We start from the raw sequence: 27,083 nt of genomic DNA on the forward strand, positions 1-27,083 counted from the left end.
AACAAATCATTACAATTGACTGAAGATTGGTAAGCAAAATTGGGGACATTGCAACCTGCAGAACCTGTAAAGTTAAAAAAAAAAAAAAAAAAAACTTAAAACTGATCATATTTTATGAGTTACAAATGCTGGTTATTGGTGATAATCTGGCACATTGTACTCTGAAACATGTAAATACTTGTAGAATTTTAATGAAAAAAATATATAAATATATTGATTCCTCAATATGAAATTATTTCCTCACACAGTACATGCCTATACAATCAAAGTGATCTGTAATAGACTGGCTCTGCATAAAACATATGCTGGATAAATTGGCGGTTCATTCTGCTGTGGCGACCCCTGATTAGTAAAGGGACCAAGCCGAAAAGAAAATGAATGAATGAATGAATATTTTGGAAATATTTGTTATTGTTTATTATCGATTTAAAAGAAATCAGAAATTTGTTTATTTGATGTATTGTTTTATTCTGATAATGAGAACTTGAATTGTAAAGGACAACATACTTTTAGTTTGTTTATGTTATTAGGAAAATACCATGTGCATAAGAAAAAGTGGGATCAATGTAAACCAAACTTTTATCATTTTGAGAATGATGTCAAATTATATGTAAATCTTTTTGAACAATTACAAAACAAAAAAGCACTGAAAACATGTAATGCTCTGAAAACATTTAATTTCATGTAAATTTATATATTTTTAAATTTTCTCTTTCAGAAAACTATTTAAATATGTAATACCTCTTGTTTATGTGGCATTGAATTAATAATAATAATAATAATAATAAAGATCCTATTTTACCTTCACTACTTTTATACACGTTTGCTAAACTAACATAGTTTAGTTTAAACAAACTAACAGTGCTCAGTATACTTGAGAACACCCCATTTTGAAAATGAATATTTTTATCCATTTCTCAGTGAATCGATGTATTTTGGTGCATTTAAACAAAACAGATTCATTAAACAGATTTGTTTATTAAAGTAATATTTTAGTCACCAAATATATTTAGAAATAGAAGACAATACAATTCAATTCAAGCCAAATATTGCAAAGATAAATTACAACCTACAAAAATTCAACTAATTTTTATTTATTTATTTATTTATTTATTTATTGCTTCTGTTGATTTTTTCCTATTTTTAAAATTTGTATTTAATATTTTTCTATAACATATAAATTTTGGGTGTACCAGTTTTTGGACCGTTATCGTAAGTTTTTTTTTTTTTTTTTTTTTGGCTTCAGTACTGACTAATCTAATGTACATGCACAAATATAATAATGTATAGCTTCCTATTAGATATATGAATTTAAAAGATAGATTTGTGAGGGGTGTACACTGTACGTGTACGTATGCTGAGCACTGTATATTAGTTAAGCAAACGTGCAGTATAAAAGTAGTCCTAAAATAAAAGTCCTGCTTTTATTTTTGAAAAGCCCAATAGCTTAGTGTCGGTTGCTTCGCGGTGTTTCCAGGCCGAATGAAAATAAAGCACTACGAATCATCATAGGAGCAGAAGAAATTTCACTCTATTTAAGAAGGGAGAAATTTGCACTTGCATATTGGGTCAATCTGCAAGGACAAAAAATGGACTATCCTGGAATAGAACAGCTTAAGGAAAGCTGGGAAATTTTAAATAAAACAGGTAAAGGATTTGCATGGAAGATCAAAATGCTAAGTGTAGAAGCAAATATTTAAGTAAAAAATTTGCACCAGTAGTTGTGAGCCCCCCAATAGCACCTTGGATAATAGAACAACAAAGAGCAGATTTACAAATACATGAGAAAATTAGAGACGTGTGATGAAGTTCAGTTAAAGTTATTTGTAAAACTATATACAAACAGTATTATAAATTTCTCCAAATATACACAGATGGGTCAAAAACTTAAAACTGATAGGAGAACAGCTGCGATATACATCGCAGAATTCAAAGTTAGGAAGGCAAAAAGGATAACAGATGATACATCAATATACACAGCAAAAATGACATCAATTCTCATGGCAATAGAATGGGTACATGAAGTTACAGTGGACAAAGCTATAATAGGTTCAGACTCAAAGGCAGTACTTAAAAGTTTACAATCATTACAGACAAATAGAAATGATGTATTATAGGAAATCACAATGTTATACAGTACTAAACATATTGGAATAACAATTTGATTAATCTGGGTTCCAGCACACGTGGGAATACAAGGAAACGAAGAAGCGGATAAACTGGCTAAAGAATAATTAAAAATGAATGAACCAAATTTAAACATTACACAGTAGAACAGAAGGAAAACATGCAATAAGAAATGGCAGAAATGTTGGGATTCTTGTCAATCAGGACAACATTATCATAAAGTAAAAAAAACTAAAGAAAAGTAAGGTCAGCCATAAAATATGCAGAAAAGAACAAGTCAAACACTTTTACGAACAGGTCATTCCAATCTCAATTACACATTATAGGGATCAGACAATGCAGGTTTATGTAAGACATGTTAAGTAGAGGAAACAGTGGAACGTGTATTGTTTTGGTGTGGACCATATGAAAGGGAAAGAGAATATTTAAGAGATGAACTATTAACAATGGGTGTATCTGAATTTACAATTAACAGTGGTTTAAAAGATGGGCCAAATGCAGGGGAACAAATCAAGACAAATATGAAATTTAATAGAAACATTTAATAGACAGGATAGCAAATAAGTTGGAAACAATGACTGTATAAAAAGGTTGAAAACTACTCTGTAAAAAATAAATCCGTAAAATTCATGGCAAAAAATGGCAGCTGTGGTTGCCAGTATTTTACCGTTAAAAATACAGTTCAAACCGTAAAAGTAATTTCTCGTTTTTACAGTAACTACCGTATTTCATTAATTTAAAGATGTAATATGTCTGTATTTTGAATTACCAACATATACATATCTTTTGTTACACAGTTAGACACGTTAACACAGCCATATGCAGGTGGTGATGAGAAAGTTACATAATGAACCAATGCTCATCACAAACAACTTTTCCCACAAACAGAAACATGTATGTGTTGAAGGTGCTCAGTGTCATTTACACAGCTACTAAACACTAGTATGGTAACACGCATAAAATTAAAGTCATGAAATAAACATTGTTTCACCATTAGATGTATCATAAATCTCTAATGTACATAACTGATGGGGAAACAACTAAAAGATCCTTAGTAATGTCAACAAAAAGCATAAAAAGTGATGTGCCATGCAGGGAATTCTAACAAAGTCAATTTACGGTTATTCGCCATATTTATTAAGGAAATATACTGTTTATCAGGTTACGGATTTTTACAGTAGCATTTTTACAGTTTTTTTACCGTTGAAATTATGGCCATTTTTTACAGTGTAGATCCATTCTTTTCACACTCCATCTTCGTAGGTGGCGGTATGCACCTAAAAGCTGGTTCGCAACCCGCCAATACAACCCAAAGAAGAAGAACAGGCCTAATGACAGATGACTAAACCCTGTTGATGTTTTCTCCGCTTCTGCAATAGTCGCGCGTTTTTACTCTTTATTGCTGTGAATCTCCTATGATGAGTAAAACTGGTCTGATTTAATCTTCGGGTGGGGGTTAATGAACGCTTTAAAGGAGCTGACACCGTCCTAAATCTCCCCTCTTCGTTAGTTCAGCCTGAAGACATTCCTGCACAGATCGCTTATCAAAATCATAACATAAGATGGACCTCTCATGTTCAAAATCTGCAACATCTGAGTCGCCATGTAGTCGCTAGATCTTCAATAATAGTAACAATAAATAACAATAACAAATCTCGAGAGTCGGCGATGTCTGTGAGCGTTTACCAAAGCTGTTAATCAGCCTCCACTGAAATGAGGGCTTAGATTTGTCCAGTGATTTTGGAGATGGGTGAGTATAAGGACAGTCTGCACGAGTTCGAGGGGGACTCGGATTTTTTCCCCCCGCCACCACGACACCGGGTCGGCCGGGAGCGCATCCACATACAGAAGAGCAGCGTGTGCTCCAGGGCTTATTTCGTGGTGGTCATGGCCTTCTTCCACCTCTACATCATTAACATCATCGCTTTGCTGCTGTACGTGCATTATAACACGGGCTCCGGGGAGCAGGACGTCCCACTGGAGAAGAGTACTGGTCCTCCAAGAGCCGTGCCTGCCGAACACCAGACCCCCTCATCAGCAGCACACCTGAGCCCGGAGATCTCCTTCCAGCTGCCCCGCCTGGAGGGCATTCGGGTACACGCGTTGTTATTATTCACTGTCCCTTATTATAAAACGTGCTTATAATATTCTGTACTGACTGAGAGTGTGCAGTGTGTTGTGTACGTTTCAAGATCGGATTTAATGAAATTTATTTGATTGTTACATATTAAAGTGTTTTTGAAATATGTATTTAAAGTGTTTAAATTAATGCCAAATACAAATGATGGTCATCCAGGGCCACAAAAACAGTCATAAGGGTACAATTTTGAAATGGAGTTACATCAGCTGAAAGCGGAATAAATACACTGTAGAAAGCGTTAAGTTGACTTACTTAAAAAAGAGAGTAAACTCGTTGCCTTATAATTATTACGTAAACAAACTATGTGCGTAATTTTAAAAGTCGAAGGGTTTACTGACTTTTTAAAAAGTAAAAGCAGCTGGTTGCCTTTAAAGTAAAGTACCTAATCATCTTTTACAGTGTAGGTTTGATATAGGACTTTGTTATAGGATAACATTTTGAAAATCTGGAATTTGAAGGTTCAAAAAATGTAGAAACCCACCTTTTAAAGTTGTCTAAATTTCACTGTAAAAAGTTGATTCAACTTAAAACTAAAGCAGCTTGCTGCACAGATGAAGAAGAACTTGATTTAAGTGTTCCTAAATCTTTTAAATTCCTTCATTCACTTATTTTCCTTTTGGCTCAGTCCCTTTATTAATCTGGGGTCGCCACAGCAGAACGAACCGCCAAATTATCCAGCATATGTTTTACGCAGCAGTTGCCCTTCCAGCTGCAACTGGTCACTAGGAAACTTCCATACACACTCATTCACACACATACACTACGGACAATTTTAGCTTACCCAATTCAACCCACGCGATCACGGGGAGAACATGCAAACTCCACACAGAAACGCCAACTGACCCAGCCGAGGCTCAAACCAGCAACCTTGTTGCTGTGAGGCGATCGTGCTACCCATTGCGTTACTGTGATGCCCCGACTTTTAAGTGGAATCATTTTTTTTTTACAGTGTAGCAATGCATATTACCAATCAAAAATTTTGTTTTAATGTATTAACAGTATGTCATTTACAAAATGTCTGCATGAAACGTAATCTTTTCTTAATGTTCTAATGATTTTTGGCACAAAAGACAAATCGATCATTTTGATCCATTCGATGTATTTTAGAATGTTGCCAAAACATACAACTGTTCACTATTAAAAGTGTTATGTAATACTAATAGAACATAAAACATGAATATTTAACATTTTTCAATTCAATTTAATTCAATTTTATTTATAAAGCACTTTAAAACAACACAGTTGACCAAAGTGCTGACAACAGACAACATTTTGTTAATAAAGACAGAATAAGTGATTGAAGACTTCCAGACTAATGTATGATACTATATTATTTAGGGAAGTGCTTTTATTATATATATTTTTCATTATTTTTAAAAACTTTTTTTTTCAGTTGTCATTAAACTTAAAGTTTTATTAATTTATTATTGGATTTTTTTTCACTTTTGATAATTTTTATATTTTATCGTCATTATTTTTTTCTGGTTTTAGTCATTTTAGTACTACAATGTAAACTTCATATTTCAGTTATTTGCCAACATTTCTAATTTTCATTACTTTTTTAGGTTTATTTTTTTATTTACCTTCACTGGATTTGAAATTTTTCCTAAAGATTAAGCAAACTTTTTAAAGTTTGAAAATAGACAGCAGTGTGGCTGTAACGGTCCCTATTCGCATACATCCATAAAAAAATCACTAAAAACTCTATTCCACATGCCAATAATTGGTGATGTTTGTGTTGAAAAATTTAGGTTCTGAATGGCTGATTTGCTTTTTTCAAGGGCTCATAAAATTTAAGTCAGAGTTATTAGCCTCCCTGTTTATTTTTCCCTCAATTTTTTTTAAACGGAGAGAAGATTTTTTTCAACACATTTCTAAACATAATAGTTTTTATAACTCATTTCTAATAACTGATTTATTTAATCTTTGACATGATGACAGTAAATAATATTTGACTAGATAATGATCAATACACTTCTATACAGCTTAAAGTGACATTTAAAGGCTTAACTAGGTTAATTAGGTTAACTAGGCAGGATAGAGTAATTAGGAAATTTATTGTATAACGATGGTTTGTTCTGTAGACTATCAAAAAATATAGCTTAAAGGGGCTAATAGTTTTAACCTTAAAATTGTGTTTAAATAATTTAAAACTGCTTTTATTCCAGCCGAAATAAAACAAATAAGACTTTCTCCAGAAGAAAAAATATTATCGGACATACTGTGAAAAATTCCTTGCTCTGTTAATTATCATTCGGAAAATATTTGGAAAAAGAAAAAAAAATATTCAAAGGGGGGCTAATAATTCTGATTTCGATTGTGTCTAAAGGCCAGACAGGTTAAAAATGTAAACTCTGAAACTCATTTTCCAATGTTAGCATTTTTATGACCCCCTCCAAAAAAAAAAAAAAAAAAAAACAATAATAAAAAGTAATAAAATGAACTTTTAGTTGAAAGGTGTGCCATGTTAATGGCCCTTCTGTTTTAGTGTTAGTTAACAATAACAATAGGTAATTTAAACCTTCATTGAAAAGCATTTTATTGCTATCTAGAATTCAAATAATCACAGTTACCATTTACTTGATTTATTAGATGCACATTAAGGGATAACACTTTACAATAAGGCTGTATTAATTAATGTTAATTTACTAACATGAATTAACAATGAACAATACATTTATTACAGTATTTGTTCATGTTAGTCAACGTTAGTTAATGAAAATACAGTTGTTGTTTGTTAGTTCATGCTAACTCACAGTGCAGTAACTAATGTTAAAAAGCAGGGATTTGGATGTTTATGATCCATTACTAAATGTTGAACTATGATTAATAAGTGCTGTACAAGCTTTGTTCAGAATTAGTCCATGTTAGTGAGTAAATTAACTAATGTAATCTTATTGTAAAGTGTGACTCGTTAAGGTTTATGTCACCTTTTTAAAACCTTCTTTCGTTTGATAGTGAGTTTGTCACTTTTATTCATGTGTGTGTAATCCAATAGAAATAATGAGACTTGTGTGTTATATTTTTTTTTGCTCAGGTTGGGCATGTGCAAAGAGTTTCCATTGTTCCTGACCGGACACATAACATGCGCACCCTCAGCCTGAAACCATTGCTGTTTGGTGAGCAATAAAGATTCATTATTTTTTATATATTAACTCTAGTATATCCTGTGTGCAGATAGAAAAACCCTATTATCGAAATGATGAAAACAAAGAATACCTTTTATTATGAAAGGTTATGAAATGGAAGTTTATGTATTAAGTTATATCACACACAAGAGTGTTGTTTCTTTAATATTAGCTTTATCAAAACAAATCTAATATTCTTTTCAAGCAAGAAGTTCATATTGATTCATTTACATTTTGGATTTATTTTCTGATTTCTTTCTGTTTACTTAATGAAATTAGTTCCAAACAAGGTTGAAGCAGAACATTTGTGAGTCTCATAGCAACACTCTAATGTTTCTAATGTTGAAAGTTTCTGAACTAAACAATTGAGGCAATAATTAAGTGCTTCATTCATAAAACTAGTAGCTTCTTCTAAATGAATCAGCGGTTTTGAATAAATTATTTGATTGAACGAGTCAGTGAATCACTCATTTAGACAGGGACTTGCTGTAGCACACTTATGTTTTTTTGTGCTGGGCAAAAATTAATCTCAGTTAATCACGTTAAAATAAAAGTTTGTTTTGACATAAGATATGTGTGTGTGTTTTATGTAATTATTATTACACAATTTAAAATTTAATTTTAAATGTATATATAATTTGTCTTATTTACACATATATTTTGTCTAAATGTAAATAAACATTTTCTTAAATATAGGCATGTCTGTGTGTATTTATATATAAAATTTATGAATTGTCAAAACAAACTTTTATTTGGATGTGATTATTTTTTGCCTAGCACTACTTTTTTGTGTTTTATTCATGACAGACCTAATTAAATATGATTTCATTGTCATTAAATAACTTATTAAATTAATAATAATAATAATAATTCCTTACATTAATATAGCGATTATCTAGACACTCAAAGTTCTTTACACATTGGGGGGAACCTGCTCATCCACCACCAGTGTGCAACATCCACCTAGATGACGTGACAGCAGCCATATTGTGCCAGATCTCACACCACACACCAGCTGATTGGTGGAGAGGAGATAGAGTGATGAAGCCAATTATGATATGGGAATAGACATGATGGACAGAGGACAGTGGATAAATTTGGATTTTTTTAACAACCACAGAGTCAGGACCTCGGTTTAACGTCTAATTCGATGGATGGCACTCACTGAGCAGTATAGCGTCTCCTTCGCTACACTGGGGGGTTAGGAACCACACAGACCGCAGGTTGAGCACCCCCTGCTGGCCTCACTAACACCACTTATGGCAGCAACCTAGCTTTCCCATGTGGTCTCCCATCCAGGTACTAACCAGTTCCAGCCCTGTTTAGCTTCAGTGGGCGACAATGTGAGAGTTGGAAAGAGCTACCTGCCGGCAATAACTATATTCAAAAATTATTATCACAGATAACATTAAGATTTTTTTTGTCTAAAATTAGACTAATTTATTACAGGTGTAGTTAAAGGCATAAGTTCATCCTAAAATGAAAATGTACTCATTATTTACTTTCCCTCAAGTGATTCCAAAACCTTTATGAGTTTCTTTTTTTTTTGTTGAACAATAAAGAAGATACTTTGAAGAAAGCTGAAAACTTGACTTCTTTTCCGGCTTTTCTCAAAATATCTTCTTTTGTGTCCAACAGATGAAAGAAAGTCACTCATGTTTGAAACAAGTAGAGGGGGAGTAAATAATGACAGAATATTCATTTTTTAAGTAAACTATCCCTTTAAAAATGACACTAAAAGGTGTCAAAAATCCACACATTGAAACACAGTTCCAAAACAAACATTTGAAATCATTTAATATCTTAAGGCTTAAAAAATATAGTAAAGAATCCTCTATTATTTACAACATTATGAACACTCTGAGATAAGTATATAAGTCTGGTCGTCTGCATCTCTACCCTCTACACCGATGGCTTTTCCACTTGCGTGCTGCTTGGTTGAGGTGGCGCTGTCGTTTTCCCCAGCTAAAAGCTTTATTGACCAGCAGCCTCTTGCCTGTCACAGTGCCTGTCAACAGGAAGGTTCCTCCATCTGGGTGGTTGCGGGTCAGGTTGCCCACACAGGTGGCGTCTCGCTCCAGCCACAGTGTCAAACGGCTCCTCATTTCTCCTCCCAGCAGCGGGCCGTGTTTTAAGACCTCCAGCCGAGACCCCAAAGAGAACATGGTCAGAACGGAACTGCTGGAGTTCAGTTTAGTTAGACGCACTTTAACCACTAGCAGAGAAAGAGAGAGAGAAAAAAAAAGTTTCAGAATTAAAGGGTTAGTTCACTCAAAAATGTAAGCACTATTGACAAACCACAAAATGTGCCCAGTACCTCCTTTGGATCTAAAACCAAAAATTTGTTCATACACTCAGTAACAGGTTGGACCCCCTTTTACCTTCAGAACTGCCTTAATCCTACATGGCATGAATTCAACAGGCTATTGTAAATATTCCTCAAAGATTTTGGGTCCATATTGACATGATCGCATCATACTGTTGGCTGCACATCCATGAAGCGAATCTCCCGTTCCGCCACATCCCAAAGGTGCTCTATTGGATTGAGATCTGGTGACTGTGGAGGCCATTTAAGTGCAGTGAACTCATTGTCATGTTCAAGAAACTAGTCTGAGATGAGTCGTGCTTTATGACGTGGTGCGTTATTCTGCTGGAAGTAACCATCAGAAGATGGGTACACTGTAGTCATAAAGGGATGGACATGGTCAGCAACAATACTCAGGAAGGCTGTGGTTTTGACACGATGATCAATTGTTACTATTGGGCCCAAAGTGTGCTAATAAATATCCCCCACACCATTACACCACCACCACTAACCTGAACCGTTGATACAAGGCAGGATGGATCCATGCTTTCAGGTTGTTGACACTAAATTCTGACCCTTCCATCCGAATGTCGCAGCAGAAATTGAAAATCATCAGACCAGGCAACATTTTTCCAATCTTCTATTTTCCAATTTTGGTGAGCCTGTGGGAATTTTAGCCTCAGTTTCCTGTTCTTAGCTGACAGGAGAGGCACCCGGTGTGGTCTTCTGCTGCTGTAGCCCATTTGCCTCAAGGTTGCACGTGTTGTGCGTTCAGAGATGCTATTTTGCTTAACTTGGTTGTAACGAGTGGTTATTTGAGTTATTGTTGCCTTTCTATCAGCGTGATCCATTCTCCTCTGACCGTCATGACCATGTCTACATGCCTAAATTAAGTTGCTACCATGTGATTTATCTGATTAGAAATTTGCAAACAGTTGGACAGGTGTATCTAATAAAGTGGCCGGTGAATGTACATTAATAACAAATGGCAAAGAGAATGGGATGGAATTAATCCATATGAAGAGTTAGTTCATCCAAAAATCAAAGCACTATTCACTGTAAAAAAAGTACTGGGTTCCACACAATTCCAGCATGTTCTCCCAATACAGTTTTAAGTTATCCCCAAAATAGCCTTAACTATTACGTTATAAAATAAGTAGTTTGAACAAGCAGCAAAATTTAATTTTTTCACAGTTGACAAACTTTAAAATTTGTCACTACTCCCTTTGGATCTAAAACCAACAATTTGTTCAAACAACAATAACAACTGGCAAAGAGAATGGGATCTACACTATAAGAATTCTGGGTTGCTCACAATTTCTTCATGTTGTCCCAACACAGATACATTAAGTTGACTTAATCTTTTTTTTTTTTTTGTTTACAAATTTAAGTAGATTGAACATAAAACAATTAAGTTGTTCTCAAAAAAAGCTTGAATTGTGTCGTTTCAACATGTTTTAAATAAGTTGATTGAACAAGCAGCATTTTTTGTGTGTACATTGTAAAAAATGCTGGGTTCCACACAATCGATTTGTGTTGGGGTAACATGAAGGATTTATGTTAACCTATCAATTTTTTGCAAATTTAAGTAGATTTGAACACACACAAAAAAAAAAAAAACTCAAGAATTGTGTTTTTTTCCAGCTCATTTTAAATAAGTAGTTTGAACAAACAACATATGCCATTTTGTGACTGTACCTACAAATAACAAACTTCATGAGATGAACCCTAATGTTGAAAAAAGAAATTTCTATAAATTCTATAACTGGTGGGATTGTTTTTCTCAAATGTACACTGTAAAAAAATGCAGAGTTCCACACAATTCATTCATATTGTCCCAACACAAATTGATTAAGTTAACTTAACACTTTTAACAAATTTATGTGGATTGAACATAAAAAAAAATTGTCCCAATGAAATCTTATGAATAGTGTTGTTTCAGCTAATTTTAAATGAGTAGTTTGAACAAGTAAAGAAATATATATATATTTTTGTGTGTAGAATCAGTCACTCCAGGATCACCCACAAATTTGAAGATCCTCCCATATGCTCTATTTGTAAAAGCACTTTAACAATGAAGCATATTCTATTGGATTGTGTTGGTTTTAATCCTATGTGGTATTCATTTTATTCAGTGCATTCATTTGATTTTAACAGTGTTAATCCAAATAAATTTTAGAAAATCTGGCAAAAGTAAATTATAAGACCTTAATATAATCTATGTCTAATTTTGTCATAGAAGCTGGCATGGTGTAAAATTAACACCCAAAGATGAAAATTGTGTTACTAATAATGTCGTTCCAAACCCCAGAGTTCTTCATTTATTGCCCGAACACAAATAAAGATATTTTGAAAGAAATCTGAGAGCTCCCTTATCCTCCATAGACAGCAATGGCCCCAAAACATTCAACAAATCAGAAAAATAAAAAAATCCAGGAAAATCCTCATAACCAACCCTATGCCTTCAGTGGTTCAATCAGAATATTCAACTCTGAGAATCCATCTGTGCGTACATAAAACAAAAATAACGATTTTATTCAACAGTTTCTTCTCCTCCGTGTCAGTATGTTGCGCACCTTTACAAGAACACTGTGCTTGTTGTTCTTGGTCGCCTGCTGACATATACCTCAGTCGCACCTGAGCTTTGTTTTAAACAGAAATTACCTGAACATGAAACATGCACAATATACTGACACTAAACAGAAAAAACGGTTGATAAAAGTCACTATTTTGGTTTTGTGTGAGCACAAAAGAATTGTTGTAGCATTAATATTGTTTTGATTTGAGCACTGAAGACGTGGTCTATTTTGTTTATATTTTTTGGTATTTTTCTGGAACGAGTCTGGAATCTTGCTGTCTATGGAGGATGAGGGAGCTCACTGATTTCCCCTAAAATACCTCAATTAGTGTCTTAAAAATGAAGGGTCTCGGTGGTTTGGAATTGCATGAGGGTGAGTAATTAATAACAGCGTTTTAATTTTTGGGTGAATTAACCCTTTATTTTTTTGGTTGTTTTGAATGACCTAGGAGGCGACACGGTGGTTAGCACTGTCGCCTCACAGCAAGAAGGTTGCTGGTTCGAGTGCCGGCTGGGTCAGTTGGCATTTCTGGTGGAGTTTGCATGTTCTCCTCGTGTTGGTTACCTTCGGGTGCTCCGGTTTTCCCCACAATCCAAAGATATGCGCAGAAGGTGAATTAAATAAACTAAATTAGCCGTAGTGTGTGTGAATGAGTGTGTATGGATTATTTCCAGTATTGGGTTGCCACTGTGTAAAACATATTACAGCTGCTCGATTATGGGAAAAATCATAATCACGATTATTTTGGTCATAATTGTAGTCACGATTATTCAAAACGATTACCAGTTGAAGTCAAAATTATTAGCGCTTCTGTAAATTTTTATTTTTTCAATAACTATTTCAAAGTAGCGTCGCTGCTATTCATTTTTCCTAAATTATTCGAGAACTTTAACAGTAATTCCTATAATATTTTTTCTTCTGGAGAAAGGCTTATTTGTTTTATTTTGGCTAGAATAAAAGCAGTTTTAAATATTTTGAAACCTATTTTAAGGTCAATAATATTAGCCCCCTTAAGCTATATATTTTTTGATTGTCTGCAGAAGAAACTACTGTTATACAATGACTTGCCTAATTACCCTAATTAAGCCTTTGAATCACACTTTAATCTAAATGCTTGTACTTTGAAAAATATCTAGTAAAATATTATGTGCTGTCATCATAGCAAAGATAAAAGAAATGAGTTATTAGAAATGAGTTATTAAAACTATTATGTTTAGAAATGTGTTGAAAAAATCTTCTCTCTGTTAAACAGAAATTGGGGGAAAAGGGTCGCTAATAATTCAGGAGGGCTAATAATTCTGACTTCAACTGCACAGTTATTTTCCTCCCTGTAAATTAGGAAAGTGAAATAAATAAATGCATGTTCTCCCTGCGTTTGCGTGGGTTTCCTCCGGGTGCTCCGCCCACAGTCTAAAGACATGCGGTACAGGTGAATTGGGAAGGCTAAATTGTCCGTGGTGTGTGAGTGAGTGTGTATGGATGTTTCCCAGAGATAGGTTGTGGCTGGAAGGGCATCCGCTGCGTAAAACATGTGCTGGATAAGTTGGCAGTTCATTCCGCTGTGGCGACCCCAGATTAATAAAGAGACTAAGCCGAAAATGAATGAATGAATGAATGAAATGCAATAGAATTAAAATATGAAACAAACTGCTTTAAGCATCTTCACTGTAAGAAAAACACTTCAGCTACAAAAGTCCTTCAGTCAAGAGCAGTGAGGGATTTTCTCCTTTCGTTGTTTGATTAATAATGATAAAAACAGGCGGCAGCAGGAATATTGCTGACTGTCACTTTAATGGTTTCTCTTTCACATGTCTTTGATTCTTAACTCGTTTGTTTATTACACAAATGTGGGTTAATAAGAATAATCACTAAACAGCACGTTTTGACACCTATGTGACCAATAAATCGCTTACACTAAAATGATGGGAATTAAAAAGATGACTTTAGATGTGTGTGCTCTGCTCTTCTCTGAGGCTGAGCGCCGAGTGTGCGAATGAGACCAAATTCTGACCGCATGCTGTGTGTGTGCGCCACACACGCACAGCAGCATGCGGTCTCATTTGCACTTACAAAAACATGAATGATTTGAATGTACATCAATGACTGATGCGCATCCCGTGCTCTGCTTTGCAGAGCAACAAATGTGTACAACTTGAAAGGGGGCGGTATATGATGAAATAATCGTTTATCTCGATAAATGTTTTTTCATAATTGTTAGAAGCCAAAATCGAAACCGAATATTTCGATTAACTGCACAGCCCTAAAACATATGCTGGATAAGTTGGCTGTTCTTTCCGCTGTGGCAACTCCTGATAAATAAAGGGCCTGAACCGAAGGAAAATGAATGAATGAGTGAGTGAATGAATGAATGACCTAGTTTTATTTCTTACCAAAGTCACTTTTACAGAAGAGGTCGAGCAGTTCTTTGGATGACGTGGCTTCTTCTAATTCACAGTCTGTGCAACTAGCACGCGGCACCACTGAAACAAACCACAAAAACGGTTTATTGGACAAAGCTGAGCATTGTTTTTGTTTGTTTGAATTTTTTTTTGCGTAAAATTGTATTTTAGGAAAGATCTTTGTGTACCTCGTCCTTCATTGTTGGTGCCGTTTTGCAGATTGGCAACCGAGGAGATGCACATTAGGTGATCTTTGGGAAACTGGTCACATTGTAGTATTCTCGGCCAAGGGTAACCATAGCAGTTCATGATGGGGGCACAGCTGTCCCGAACCGAAACACACAAACTCCTACATGGTGAAATGATCCTGGACAACCAGAAGCAGTTCATATTTAGTATTTTTTTTTCACATTTATTGGTATATGCAGTAGTTGTCTGTACTCATCGCAGTGCCATCTTTAAGGTTTGGGGAGCAGAAAGCATTTAGTAAAACTTTTACAATTTTATTACAATTAATCTACAAATGTATATTTTTCATAAAAGAATTATTAAAAATATAAAATAAGTAATATATATTTTAAAAAAGTAAAATATTTTATATATGAAGAGTTCAGATGCAAAAGCTGCTAAACGCCACTTCTGCCAATAATGAGCTAATGACATTAAGTGAATGCTTTAGGCACGTACTACACCATCAACTATTAGATTTGCTTCAAATCATCTAAATCCCAGCGTCAGCGCATTCAGAAATAACAGTTTGTTGACAAAAGCCGCTAAACGCCACTTGCCTTTGACATCAAAAGCCGCTATATCCCGAGAACCAATCAGAAGCGCGAATTGAATCATGTCTTTAATGTAGCAGCGCGCTAATACGCCGGCTTTATGAGGAGACATATTTCGATTTTAAAAGATGGAGTTTGATGTACTGGATGAGCCTGTCCAACTGTCAGTGAATGGCAAATGAAAACATCCCTTACCTCAAAACTCTGTGCATTATAAGAAAAAGAATACACAATGTGTTTTTGCGCAGTGACGCTACTTTGAATGAGTCCGATTTATTATACAATATACGGCAACTCCATTTCACGAAAGGCAGAGTTAAGATGCTGTTCTTTTATCCCACGTAGATGCTATGAGGATAAACACGGGACCAAGACCTTAAGTATGGTGAGAATAAATAAGTGACAGCTTCTAAAATTGTCTGAAAGACATCCCCTTTTTACTCAGTAGGCATACCTTGTGTTTTATTTGCTAATTTAAGCTATTTTTTAAAAGATACATATAGTATATAAAACTATACATTATTTGTATTACTTCATTATACCTATACGTCTAATAAGCTTTTTATATTAATGGACAATGCACAGATATTGATGTTTCACAATGTTTTACGCTACATTATTTGACTCTACAAAGCTTAGCTTACAGTGTTTACAATGTTTACATTGCTGTACTTGCATTAAATCTAAATCCTAAATATCAGAAATCACAACAGATTGTTGAGATTTAATTAATGTCAGTCTTAATGTTATTGATTAATGCACTTACTTTACAGATTTCATTCATTCATTTTCCCTCTGCTTAGTCCCAGGTTTATCACAGCGGAATGAACCGCCACTTACTTGACAGATTTATGTATTTTTAAATTTCAGGTGGTTTGTGTAATGTGTTTTATGTTTGGTAAAATAATTTCTAATGACATCTTCATTTTCAACTAATTACACTGTCTTGTTCCAATAGCTGGATTTAGAGGGTTTTGCATAAAAAGCATACGTGGATTTAGCTGCTTTTGACGTTAAAGAAAATTTACCTTGTTAAAAAACAAAGAATTGTCTAAAGTGACATTTTTGAAAAAAAGGTATTTTATTTACTAGCTAATAACCTTATCATTACATATAAAATGAAACTTCTGAACCTTATCAGAGGAGCCTGATAGAAAATGCTCATTTACAAGAAAGATCTGATGGATTTAGAGGTATTTGCATCTGAACTCTTCATATGAAAATAATTAATTATGTTTTATATTGCATTCCCCTAGTCTTTAAATTATGATTTTCACTTTACAGGTTTGACTTTACATCATTACAGGTGTAATTAATGGAATAGTAATCAAAATGTACTCACTATTAATTCACCCTCAAGTGCTACTGAAAATTTATACAGGGTGTCCGCTGGGTCTTAAAAGGTATTAAAAATTCATAAATCAATTTAAAGAAATTTAAGGCCCTTAAAAAGTAGTAAAAAGTCTTAAATGATATTTTACAAGGTATTAAATTCGGTATCAGTGAAACGTTTACCTGAATTTAATCTTTGAATACTAGGATGCTGTGTAGTTTATGAAATCCCAAATAAATCCTTCTAGATTTGACATGGCACTGCTTTTTTGTTTACCAAAATGGCTCTTTAAAAAGAAATTGCCAGCTACAGTTGCCAGAACATTTCAGGTTTTACTGAGTAAACTTTAATTATGAATAAATAAATATGTAAATAAAATTCTTAAATGGATAATGTTAATATAGCAACCTTCTGAAGTATTGACCTTAATATACTGACAAACAGTGTTAGGGGTAACGCATTACAAGCATTTAAGTAACGTGAGCTATTTAATAATATTACCTTTGTAAGCATAAAGTAACGCATTAATTTTTGAAGAAATAAAAGTAATAATATTTGAGTTACTTTTAAATGTAACACAAGTTACTTTTTAGTTTAATTAATTAGCTCTTAAGAAATAAATTGCTGAATTAAAATTAAGTAGCTAAATGAATCACACAGTCAACGAGAGGATGTCTTCATTATATTGAACGCATGAAAGAAAAGGAAAAGGGGATTATAGTCTTAATAGACGGTGATTTTACTTAATAATCTGTTTATACGGCATGTACAGCTCTGGTGTCAGGAAGTTCTCAGATAACATTATCATAAACCTTTTTTGATGTGTTTTTAAAGGTGAATGTAGTTGTAGGTTGCAGTGCTTTGTTAGTTGCAGAGCTCCTCTAATAAAAGAAGAAAAAAAAACAGTTCTGAAAGAGATCAAGGCTCAGCCAGGTTATAAAAAGTAATGCAAAAGTAACGTAACGCATTAATAGGCCCACATGGAATCTGCACGTGCAGATTTCCTCAGATTTTTAGCCCATCATTGATTCTGTTTATTTACTTGTGTAAATGTGTGTCAATTCATATTTATTCATTTTTTTATTAATTACAGTAATATTATTGACTAATATGATAATATTCATATGATTTATTTACAATACAGTTTGTAAAGTAATATTTTCTTTTTATTAGTAGATATATTAAATATGAGACTTTGTTTAAAGTGGATCTATTTGGATTTGCACTGTAAACATTAAATAAATGTTGAAAAGGAATTACTTGTTATTTCACATATTAAGGTTTTAGTTATGATAGTCCTAAAATCATTCCGCATAAATCCACATATTTTTAACACAATTCTGCGCAGAAACAGCTAAAAACGTCCACAGATTTCGTCTGGCCCAACGCATTACTTACCATAAAACCTAAGTAATGCAACTAGTTACTTTTTTGGGGAGTAACTCAATATTGTTATGCATTAATTTCAACGCTGCTAACAACCACCTAAAACATCTCTTAAAGACACACCATTATTCAAACAATTAATTTGCTTTTATAAAAATACACAATACTTATGGTTATATTTACAAAATGAAACGTTAAAAGATATATATATATAATGCTAACAATTGAAAAAACGTATACGTAAAATCTATAGCTTTGCTCGCATTACACCCTGCTTTCAAAAGACCTTCGGGATAAATTTGTAGAAAGGCACAGGGGAGAAATCCTTATCTTACTGTAGTTAATACAGCTGAAAAAGTTATTTGGAGGGGGATTTGATTTCAGGCTGTATGACAAATGAAGTCTTTATTTCAAAGGGTTGTGATGATTTTTTTATAGGCACTGTAATCTCAATCTGTAAATGGGATAGAATAAAACATAATATAGTGATCAAATTGAACTAATCAAACAGAATAATGAAGGTAATCCACTAAACTGCCAACAAACATGTTTTACATATACAAGAGTACAGCCAATGATAAATTGCCATCTCTTTTGTTGCGCAAATTTCATTGCTGATGCTTTTCACTTCCACATTAACATCATGTGTACTCATTTGCATGATAATGACATCATTTAATTGATGATATGCAACACTGACCACAAGCCACAAACCAAACCCTCAATGCACATCATTTAGTTTCAAAAGTCATCATTTTTGGCAAAACAGTTAATCTTTAAAATGAAGTCTTACCTCTCGAGACACACAGGAGCGAAGAGTGAGCAGAGGAAGATGCGGGCGTGCGGGTGGCACTCTCGGGCGAGGAGTGGCAGCCAGCTGGTACTCTGCTGCACCGCTTCAGCTGGAGATTCGTGTCCCAGCAAGTTGGGCATCCGCATGCTGCTGTAGCCCAGACCTTGGCACAAGGCCATATTGGCTGGTATGGGCACACAACGAGAGGATCCTTGATGTTCCCAGTGTCCGTTGGGCATGGCACCTATGCCAAGCAGGAGCACCAGTAAAGCGAACGTGGCCAGCTTCATAGTCCACAGAGCATCCGAGAGTCAGAGTTTAGTGTAAGGCAGTAAATCAGTAATAGGTGTATTTATACAGCAGAGGCTAAGGCCCGTGTAGGAGAGGCGGGGCTTTGCTGGAGCTGAGATGGCATTGGTTAGGGAGGGTGTGTATGTGACTGTGTGTGACTTGACGGCTCTTCCGTTTCACTGCTGGAGATGATAAACAGAGAACTTTCCTTTTACTACACACTTGCTTTTGGCTCTTTTTTTAAAGACAGACAGACAGACAGACAGATAGACAGATAGACAGATAGATAGATAGATAGATAGATAGATAGATAGATAGATAGATAGATAGATAGATAGATAGATAGATAGATAGATAGATAGATAGATAGATAGATAGATAGGAAATACAGTTGATATAGTTTTATACATTTTTCTTTTTTAAATATTTCCTAAACGATGTTTAACAGAGCAAGGAAATTTTCACAGTATGTCTGATAATATTTTTTCTTCTGGAGAAATTCTTATTTGTTTTATTTCGGCTGGAATAAAAGCAGTTTTAAATTTTTTTAAAAACATTTTAAGGTCAATATTATTAGCCTCTTTAAACAAATTTTATTTTTTCAATAGTCTACAGAACAAACCATCGTTAGACAGTAACTTGCCTAATTACCCTAACCCGCCTAGTTAACCTAATTAACCTAGTTAAGCCTTTAAATGTCACTTTAAGCTGTATAAAAGTGTCTTGAAAAATATCTAAAATATTATTTACTGTCATCATGGCAAAGATAAAATAAATCAGTTATTAGAAATGAGTTATTAAAACTATTATGATTAGAAATGTGAAATCTCTCCGTTAGGGCGAAGCAGTGGTGCAGTAGGTAGTGGTGTCGCCTCACAGCAAGAAGGTTGCTGGGTCGCTGGTTCCTCGGCTCAGTTGGCGTTTCTGTGTGGAGTTTGCATGTTCTCCCTGCGTTCGCGTGGGTTTCCTCCGGGTGCTCCGGTTTCCCCCACAGTTCAAAGACATGCAGTACAGGTGAATTGGGTAGGCTAAATTGTCCGTAGTGTATGTGTGTGAATGAGTGTATGTGTTTCCCAGTGATGGGATGTGGCTGGAAGGGCATCCGCTGCGTAAAACAAATGCTGGCTAAGTTGGCGGTTCATTCCGCTGTGGCGACCCCAGATTAATAAGCCGAAAAGAAAATGAATGAATGAATGAATGAAAATCTCTCCATTAAACAGAAATTAGGGAAAAAAATAAACGGGGGCTAATAATTCAGGGGGGCTAGTAATTCTGACTTCAACTGTATATAAATCGTGAATATAAATTATTTTTATTATTTTAATATTTCCCAAGTGATGTTTAATAAAGAGGATTTTTTCATTAGATTTTTAAACAGTAGTTTTTAATAGGTATTTTTTAAACTAGTTTCTTTTGTCTTTGTCATGATGACAGTACATAATATTTTACTAGCTAATTTGCAAGATACTATATTATTCAGCTTAATGTGCAATTTAAAAACTTAACTAGGTTATTAGCTGAACTAGACAAGTTAATTGGGCAATTCATTGGATAACAGTGTTTTGTTCTGAAGCCAATCAAAAATAAATGTATTAACGGGGTTAATAATGTTGACCTAAAAGAAGAATAAAAATCCTTTTATTGCAGCCAAACAAAAAAAAAAAACTTTTTTTTTTCCAGAATTAAAAAAAAAAACTATACTATAATATTATAATAAATACTGTGAAAACTTCCTTGCTCTGTTAAACAGCACTTGGGACATATTTGAAAAAGAATAAAAGTTTCACTGGAGGGCTGATTATTTTGCATTCAACTATACAAGTAGATGGATATATAAAATAAATGGCTAAATAAGCAGATGGAGAAATTATTTGGGTAGACGAATCATTGGATAGGCGACAAATGGATGCTTGAACAGATCAACACAATCTAATGGCATTTCATAACTTTTTGATTTAGTGGCTAATTCGTATGAATTTGTACTATCTCATTTGTACAATTTAGTACGATTTGCTCATCCTCCAATGACGGTTGGGTTTAGGGGTGGGATTGGGAGCCATGCCTCCTTTTTAAAATCATAAATTTTCATATGACTAAACTTGGACAATTCCTATGAATTAGCCACTAAACTAACAAAATGTAAAATAGTTACGTTTCCTCATGAGATCAGGCTGGACAGACCGGTTTTTAGATTGATAGATGATAAACAGATGCTTGAATAGACCGATTTATCGATGGATAGATAATCTTTAGGTTTAAAGATTTATAGATGGGTAGACGAATGTTTGGATGGATAAGTTGCTGATTTGACAGATTTATAGATGGATATAGATGGTCGGATAGATACATTGTTAGTTAGACAGATTTATAGATGGATAGACAGCAGGTTGGTTAGATAGGCACATCTATAGATGGAATAGTGTTATAGATGGATATAGTTGGAGTAGACAGTGTTATAGATGGATATAATTGGAGTGGACAGTGTTATAGATGGATATAGTTGGAGTAGACAGTGTTAAAGATGGATATAGTCGGAGTAGACAGTGTTATAGATAGATATAGTTGGAGTAGACAGTGTTATAGATGGATATAGTCAGAGTAGACAGTGTTATAGATGGATATAGTCAGAGTAGACAGTTTTGTAGATGGATATAGTCGGAGTAGACAGTGTTATAGCTGCATATAGTTGAAATAGACAGTGTTATAGATGAATAAATCAGAAATCAGAAAGAGCTTTATTGCCAGGTATGTTCACACATACTAGGAATTTGTTTTCGTGACAGAGCTTCTACAGTGCAACAGGATTACAGAGACAGGACAAAACAAAAAAGGCTTAAATAAAGGCTTAAATAGATTTAGAGATGATAGATAATGTTTTGTATAGGTTTAGTTGTTGGATAGGCAGCATTATAGATGTTATAAATAATATATATGTTATAAAAAAAATTATATATATATATAGTTGGATAGATCATTGATTAATGGTTGGATAGATACACATTCGAATTGTTTATAGATGTTGGAAAGACCAATTTTTATATAGATAAATAAATGACTAGATAGATAAATGGATAGATGACTTTGAGTTGGGTAAATAAATAGTTGACTAGACAGATGGTTGGATGGATTAATGATTCTATATATTTATAGATGGATAGATCTATAGATGATTGATTAATGGTTGGATAGATAAGTTTTGAATGGTTTATAGATGTTGGATAGACCGATTTATATATAGATAAATAAGTGGCTAGATAGATAAATGGATAGACAGATGACTTTGAGTTGGGTAATTAAATGGTTAATTAGACTGATGGTTTGATTGATAATTAATTCTATATATTTATATATAGATAGATCTATAGGTGATTGATTAATAGCCTGGAAAGATACATATTTATGTTGGATAGACCAACTTATAAATAGATAAATAAATAGCTAGATAGGTAAATGGATAGACAGATGACTTGAAGTTGGGTAAATAAACGGTTGAATAGACAGACAGATGGTTGGATAGATAAGGATTAGATGCATTTGTACAGGATAGATAAATGTTTTGGATAGATGGTTGGATGCTAATTGATGGATAGATCCTAATTTGATATATAATTAGTTGTAGTGACATAAACAGATGTGTATTATTAATGTGTGTTTGTTTTGAGAGGGTTCAGACAGGGCGAGTGTAAAGCTGAAGCTCTAGGGAGGCTGGCTGTGACAGAGGTGTGTGAAAGGAAGTGTGTAAGTGTGAGAGGGCTGGAGTGGCGTCTGTGCGTGTGTGTGATGCTCAGGAGTTGTTCTTCTCCTGCTGGGAGCTCTACACAATGTCCACCCCAGAAATGGCCCTCACTTCCTGTCCGCTCCATTCCCAGGACCCGTTCCTTCCCCTCAGCCCAGTTAATGAGTGGAGCGACCGCATCTCTAACCATGTGGAAGGGCTTTATGAAGAGCGCGCGTCTCTATATGCTTATGCATTATCTACATTTGAATAGTGCTTGAACAAAGACGATGAAACCTATATACAGTAATCTAAGTCACTGAGCACTCTCACTCATCTCAGAGAAAACAATGGCCCCTGCCGGAACGCATTAATGGCACAGTCTCATTAACACTCTCAATAGGTCAGGCAATACCATGAGTCTCAGAGAGGAGGATGGGCACAATTCATTATATTTGCCATCTCAATGGCCACTGCTCACAGTCATAGCCATTTACAAATGTGACCATTACTCTGTATAATAATATCATCATTATAGTTTTAATTCTTTACATAATAATAAAGTTATCTGTCCATCCATCCATCCATCCATCCATCCATCTCTCTCTCTGTCTGTCTGTCTGTCTGTCTGTCTGTCTGTCTGTCTGTCTGTCTGTCTTATCTGTCTGTCTGTCTGTCCGTCCGTCTATCTATCTCTGTGTATCTGTTTGTCTAACCATCCATCTAACTATCCATCTAACTATCCGTCCATCCATCCGTCCATCCGTCCATCCATCCATCCACCCACCCATCCATCCATCCATCCATCCATCCATCCATCCATCCATCCATCCATCCATCCATCCATCCATCCATCCATCCATCCATCTTTATCTGTTTATCTGTTTGTCTACCTATCCATCCGTCCATCCATCCATCCATCTTTGTGTAATAATATTTATAAATCATTTATATATTCTCAAAATAACATTTGAAATATTTTAAAAATGTATTTGTTTATTACATTCCTTTTAGAATTAATAATATTAATATTAATAATATACTTATAAAGTACATTTTTAAAAAATTGTTAATATAAATATATTATATTTTTTTCATTTATCTATCATATATTAGAATTCTTGTTTTTTTAAATACATTTTTTCAGACATTTAAACATAACTCTTTAGATCAGAATAAATAACTAAATAACTCAAAATAACTTCTGTGGCCAGTTGCAAAAACAAATAAGAACATATTATAACACTTTCAAGTCAGCTACATAGGATGGTCAATTAGTTTAAAGTGATCATGAAAAGTTCAACTTTTTTCTATGGGTAACTCTTTTTCATGCCATTTCTGAAGACAGTCAGTTTTAACACAGCAGCTGTTCTTCTGGAACTGGCCTCACACTGACCTGTGCTGATTTACTGCCCACTTCCACGTTCACCAAGGATGCTTGTCATGATGCTTGTCACCAAAGGAGAATTGATTGCATTAACACTTGTTTGCAGCTCTGTTGATTAGAGCGGCATAGTGTGACTGTGATCCTTTAATCCTTCAGTCTAATCTGATAATGTTCACATTCTCTCTGTCTGCCTCTCTCACACACACACTTACTGCTACAAAAGATTAAATACACACAGGCTTAACACATTAAGATCATCTGCTGATACTTTAACTGTTCATAGAGTTGCCTGTAAATTAACACCTAAGCAAGAACAGAGCAACCGTCTGACATTCGCCACACCACCCATCGTCATGGAGGAAACATGGAGCATTCATTTGATCATAACTGTTTAAAAATTAGCAAAAATATGCTTGTAAAATGCAAGTTTATTACACTGTAAAACCCGAAACGTTAAGGTAACGCAAACGTTTGAGGAATCCACTTGCAACAAACCATTTAAGCTCAAAAACTACTGTAATTCTAATGAATACTGTAAACTTAATCTATTTGAGTAAACGAAGCAAATTGAGCACAAATAAACTTAATAAATGAAAACAACTCAAAATGTAAAACCCCAAAATTTAAGGCAACTTAACCCGTTTGAGGAAAGCGATTGCTACAAACCATTTAAGTTAAAAACGAATCTATATGAGTACTGTGAACTTACTCCATTTAAGTTGAAGTAATGAGGTACTTAAATAGCACATTACCTTCAACACTGAGTTCAAAACTCTTTTCAGATGAGTAGAATTAACTTTCAGTAAATTGAGTAAACCACTCATTTAATTTGATAAAGTTGACTGTTGGGTTTTATAGTGTAGTATACTAGTATGACATTTTTATGAAGTATATATTTATAATAACTGGCAAATGGTTTATATGTAAAATAGCTACTATTTTGTCCAAACAAATTAAAAGTAAAACTAAAAAGTTGTCGTTTATGATGCTATAATGGAATTTATTATACTATTTGTGTTTATATTTAATTAAATAAACATTATAGTATCAAATATATAATAATTTTTATGCTTATGAAACATCAGTGTTTGTACGCTATTATTTGTTTTTGAATACTAATGATTTTAAAAGTCTGTATAATAGAGGATTATTTATATTCAAAGAGTATTATAAGTTTTTAAAGTATTTTGTAAAGTATTATAAGATTTAACATAGATATAAAACGATAACATTCGGAAATTCCCCATTAGGAAAACAGCTCATAAATTACACAGATTTAAGTATTTTGAAATTATAAAAATGCAAAATGTTTCCTGCGAGTGTTTAGTTTAGGGGTAGGGTTTGTGCTATGGGATAGAATATACTGTCAGTACAGTATAAAAATCATTATGTCAAAGAGAAGTCCTCATAAAGATAGCTGTAGAAAGATAGAATGTCTGGCCATCTGTTAGTGACCTCAAGCTAAATTGAACTTGGGTTCTGCAACAAGACGATGATCCAAAACACACCAAGTCCACTTGTGAATGGCCGAAGAAAAAAAAAAAGTAAGATTTTGGAATGGCCTAGTCAAAGTCCTGACCTGAATCCAATTGAGATTCTGTAGCATTACCTTAAATAGGTGGTTCATTCTCACAAACCATCCAATGTGGCCAAAGTGCAACAATTCTGCGAAGATGAGCCCTAATAATTATACATCTTTTTTATGAATATAAAGAAAAAACAGCATATATTTGAATTAAAACCATTTTAATATTATAAAAAAGAATTCACTCTCACTTTTGATCAATTTAATACATCCTTACTGAATTTAAAAATTGATTCTTTTCAAGAATGGCATTTTCCTGTTATTGATTGGATGCAATAAACAAACTGACACCTGCATATTGTTTTGTCTCAGAGATCCCAGGATTCCTGAGTGTGGAGGAGAGTAATGTGGTAATGCAGCTGGCGCAGTTGAAGGGTTTGACCCACAGCTCTTTTCTTACCAATCCTGACCAGGAGGAGCAGCTCACTCAGGACGAGCTCTTCAGCCTCCTTGACCTCAACCAGGATGGCCTTCTGCAGAGGGAAGAGGTCAGACACTGTCACCATTACACAATAACTGCTGATGTCCACCCCAAAATGAACGTTCTGTCATCATTTATTCAACCTTGTGTCATGTCAAACCTCTACGACTTAATTTCTTCTGAGGAACATACGTAATGGAAAATAGTTTGAAAACTTGGTGGTCGGTGGAAATTACAATTACGGTGGCCAAGAGAGCTCAAATGTCGGATAGTCAATCCAAAAATGAAAGCATACTCACTAATAACTCTTTCTTAAGTGGTTCTAAATCTTTTGCAGTTTCTTCATTCTGTTGAACACAAAATTAAATATTTTGAAGAATGCTGAAAACCTGTAACCATTGATTTTTATAATAAGGAAAACAAATACAGTTACTTTCCAGCTTTCTTCAAAATATCTTCTTTTTAATATGTTCAGCAGAAAAAAACTAAGTCAAACTGGTTTGGAACAATTGAACGCAAAGTAAGTGATGCAAGAATGTTTGATTTTGGGTGAACTGCACCTTTAAGAAAACACATGCTGTACATGACAGATAGATAGATAGATAGATAGATAGATAGATAGATAGATAGATAGATAGATAGATAGATAGACAGATAGATAGATAGATAGACAGACAGACAGACAGACAGACAGACAGACAGACAGACAGAC

General features: G+C 34.2%; 2 protein-coding genes across 3 annotated transcripts in view; one reads left to right on the top strand and one right to left on the bottom strand.

Moving 5' to 3' along the window:
• Positions 1 to 3,425: 3,425 nt before the first annotated feature.
• The window catches only part of p4htma (prolyl 4-hydroxylase, transmembrane a), a 38,453-nt gene continuing 14,795 nt past the window's right edge, over positions 3,426 to 27,083 (top strand). For both annotated transcript variants that reach the window (XM_056448897.1, XM_056448898.1), the window contains exons 1-3: positions 3,426 to 4,221; positions 7,305 to 7,386; positions 26,263 to 26,438. In XM_056448897.1, coding sequence (XP_056304872.1) covers positions 3,874 to 4,221; positions 7,305 to 7,386; positions 26,263 to 26,438 — 606 coding nt within the window. In that variant the 5' untranslated portion in view covers positions 3,426 to 3,873. The remainder of the gene's footprint in view (positions 4,222 to 7,304; positions 7,387 to 26,262; positions 26,439 to 27,083) is intronic.
• On the bottom strand, positions 9,291 to 19,262 carry LOC130216955 (secreted frizzled-related protein 5). The gene is made up of 4 exons (XM_056448899.1): positions 18,973 to 19,262; positions 14,867 to 15,045; positions 14,670 to 14,759; positions 9,291 to 9,610 (listed from the first exon to the last, which is right to left on the bottom strand). The coding sequence occupies exons 1-4, from the start codon at positions 19,260 to 19,262 to the stop codon at positions 9,291 to 9,293; spliced, it is 879 nt and encodes a 292-aa protein (XP_056304874.1).

The sequence above is a fragment of the Danio aesculapii genome, chromosome 23 (assembly GCF_903798145.1).
Source record: "Danio aesculapii chromosome 23, fDanAes4.1, whole genome shotgun sequence".
NCBI lineage: Eukaryota > Metazoa > Chordata > Actinopteri > Cypriniformes > Danionidae > Danio > Danio aesculapii.

What these genes read in the sequence shown, in the direction of transcription:
- LOC130216955 (XM_056448899.1), bottom strand. Translation starts at nt 19,262, where the DNA reads ATGAAGCTGGCCACGTTCGCTTTACTGGTGCTCCTGCTTGGCATAGGT. An exon ending in GCTCCTGTGTGTCTCGAGAG is followed by an intron (nt 15,046 to 18,972) that starts GTAAGACTTCAT and finishes CTGGTTGTCCAG; the next exon opens with GATCATTTCACCATGTAGGA. An exon ending in CACCAACAATGAAGGACGAG is followed by an intron (nt 14,760 to 14,866) that starts GTACACAAAGAT and finishes GGTTTGTTTCAG; the next exon opens with TGGTGCCGCGTGCTAGTTGC.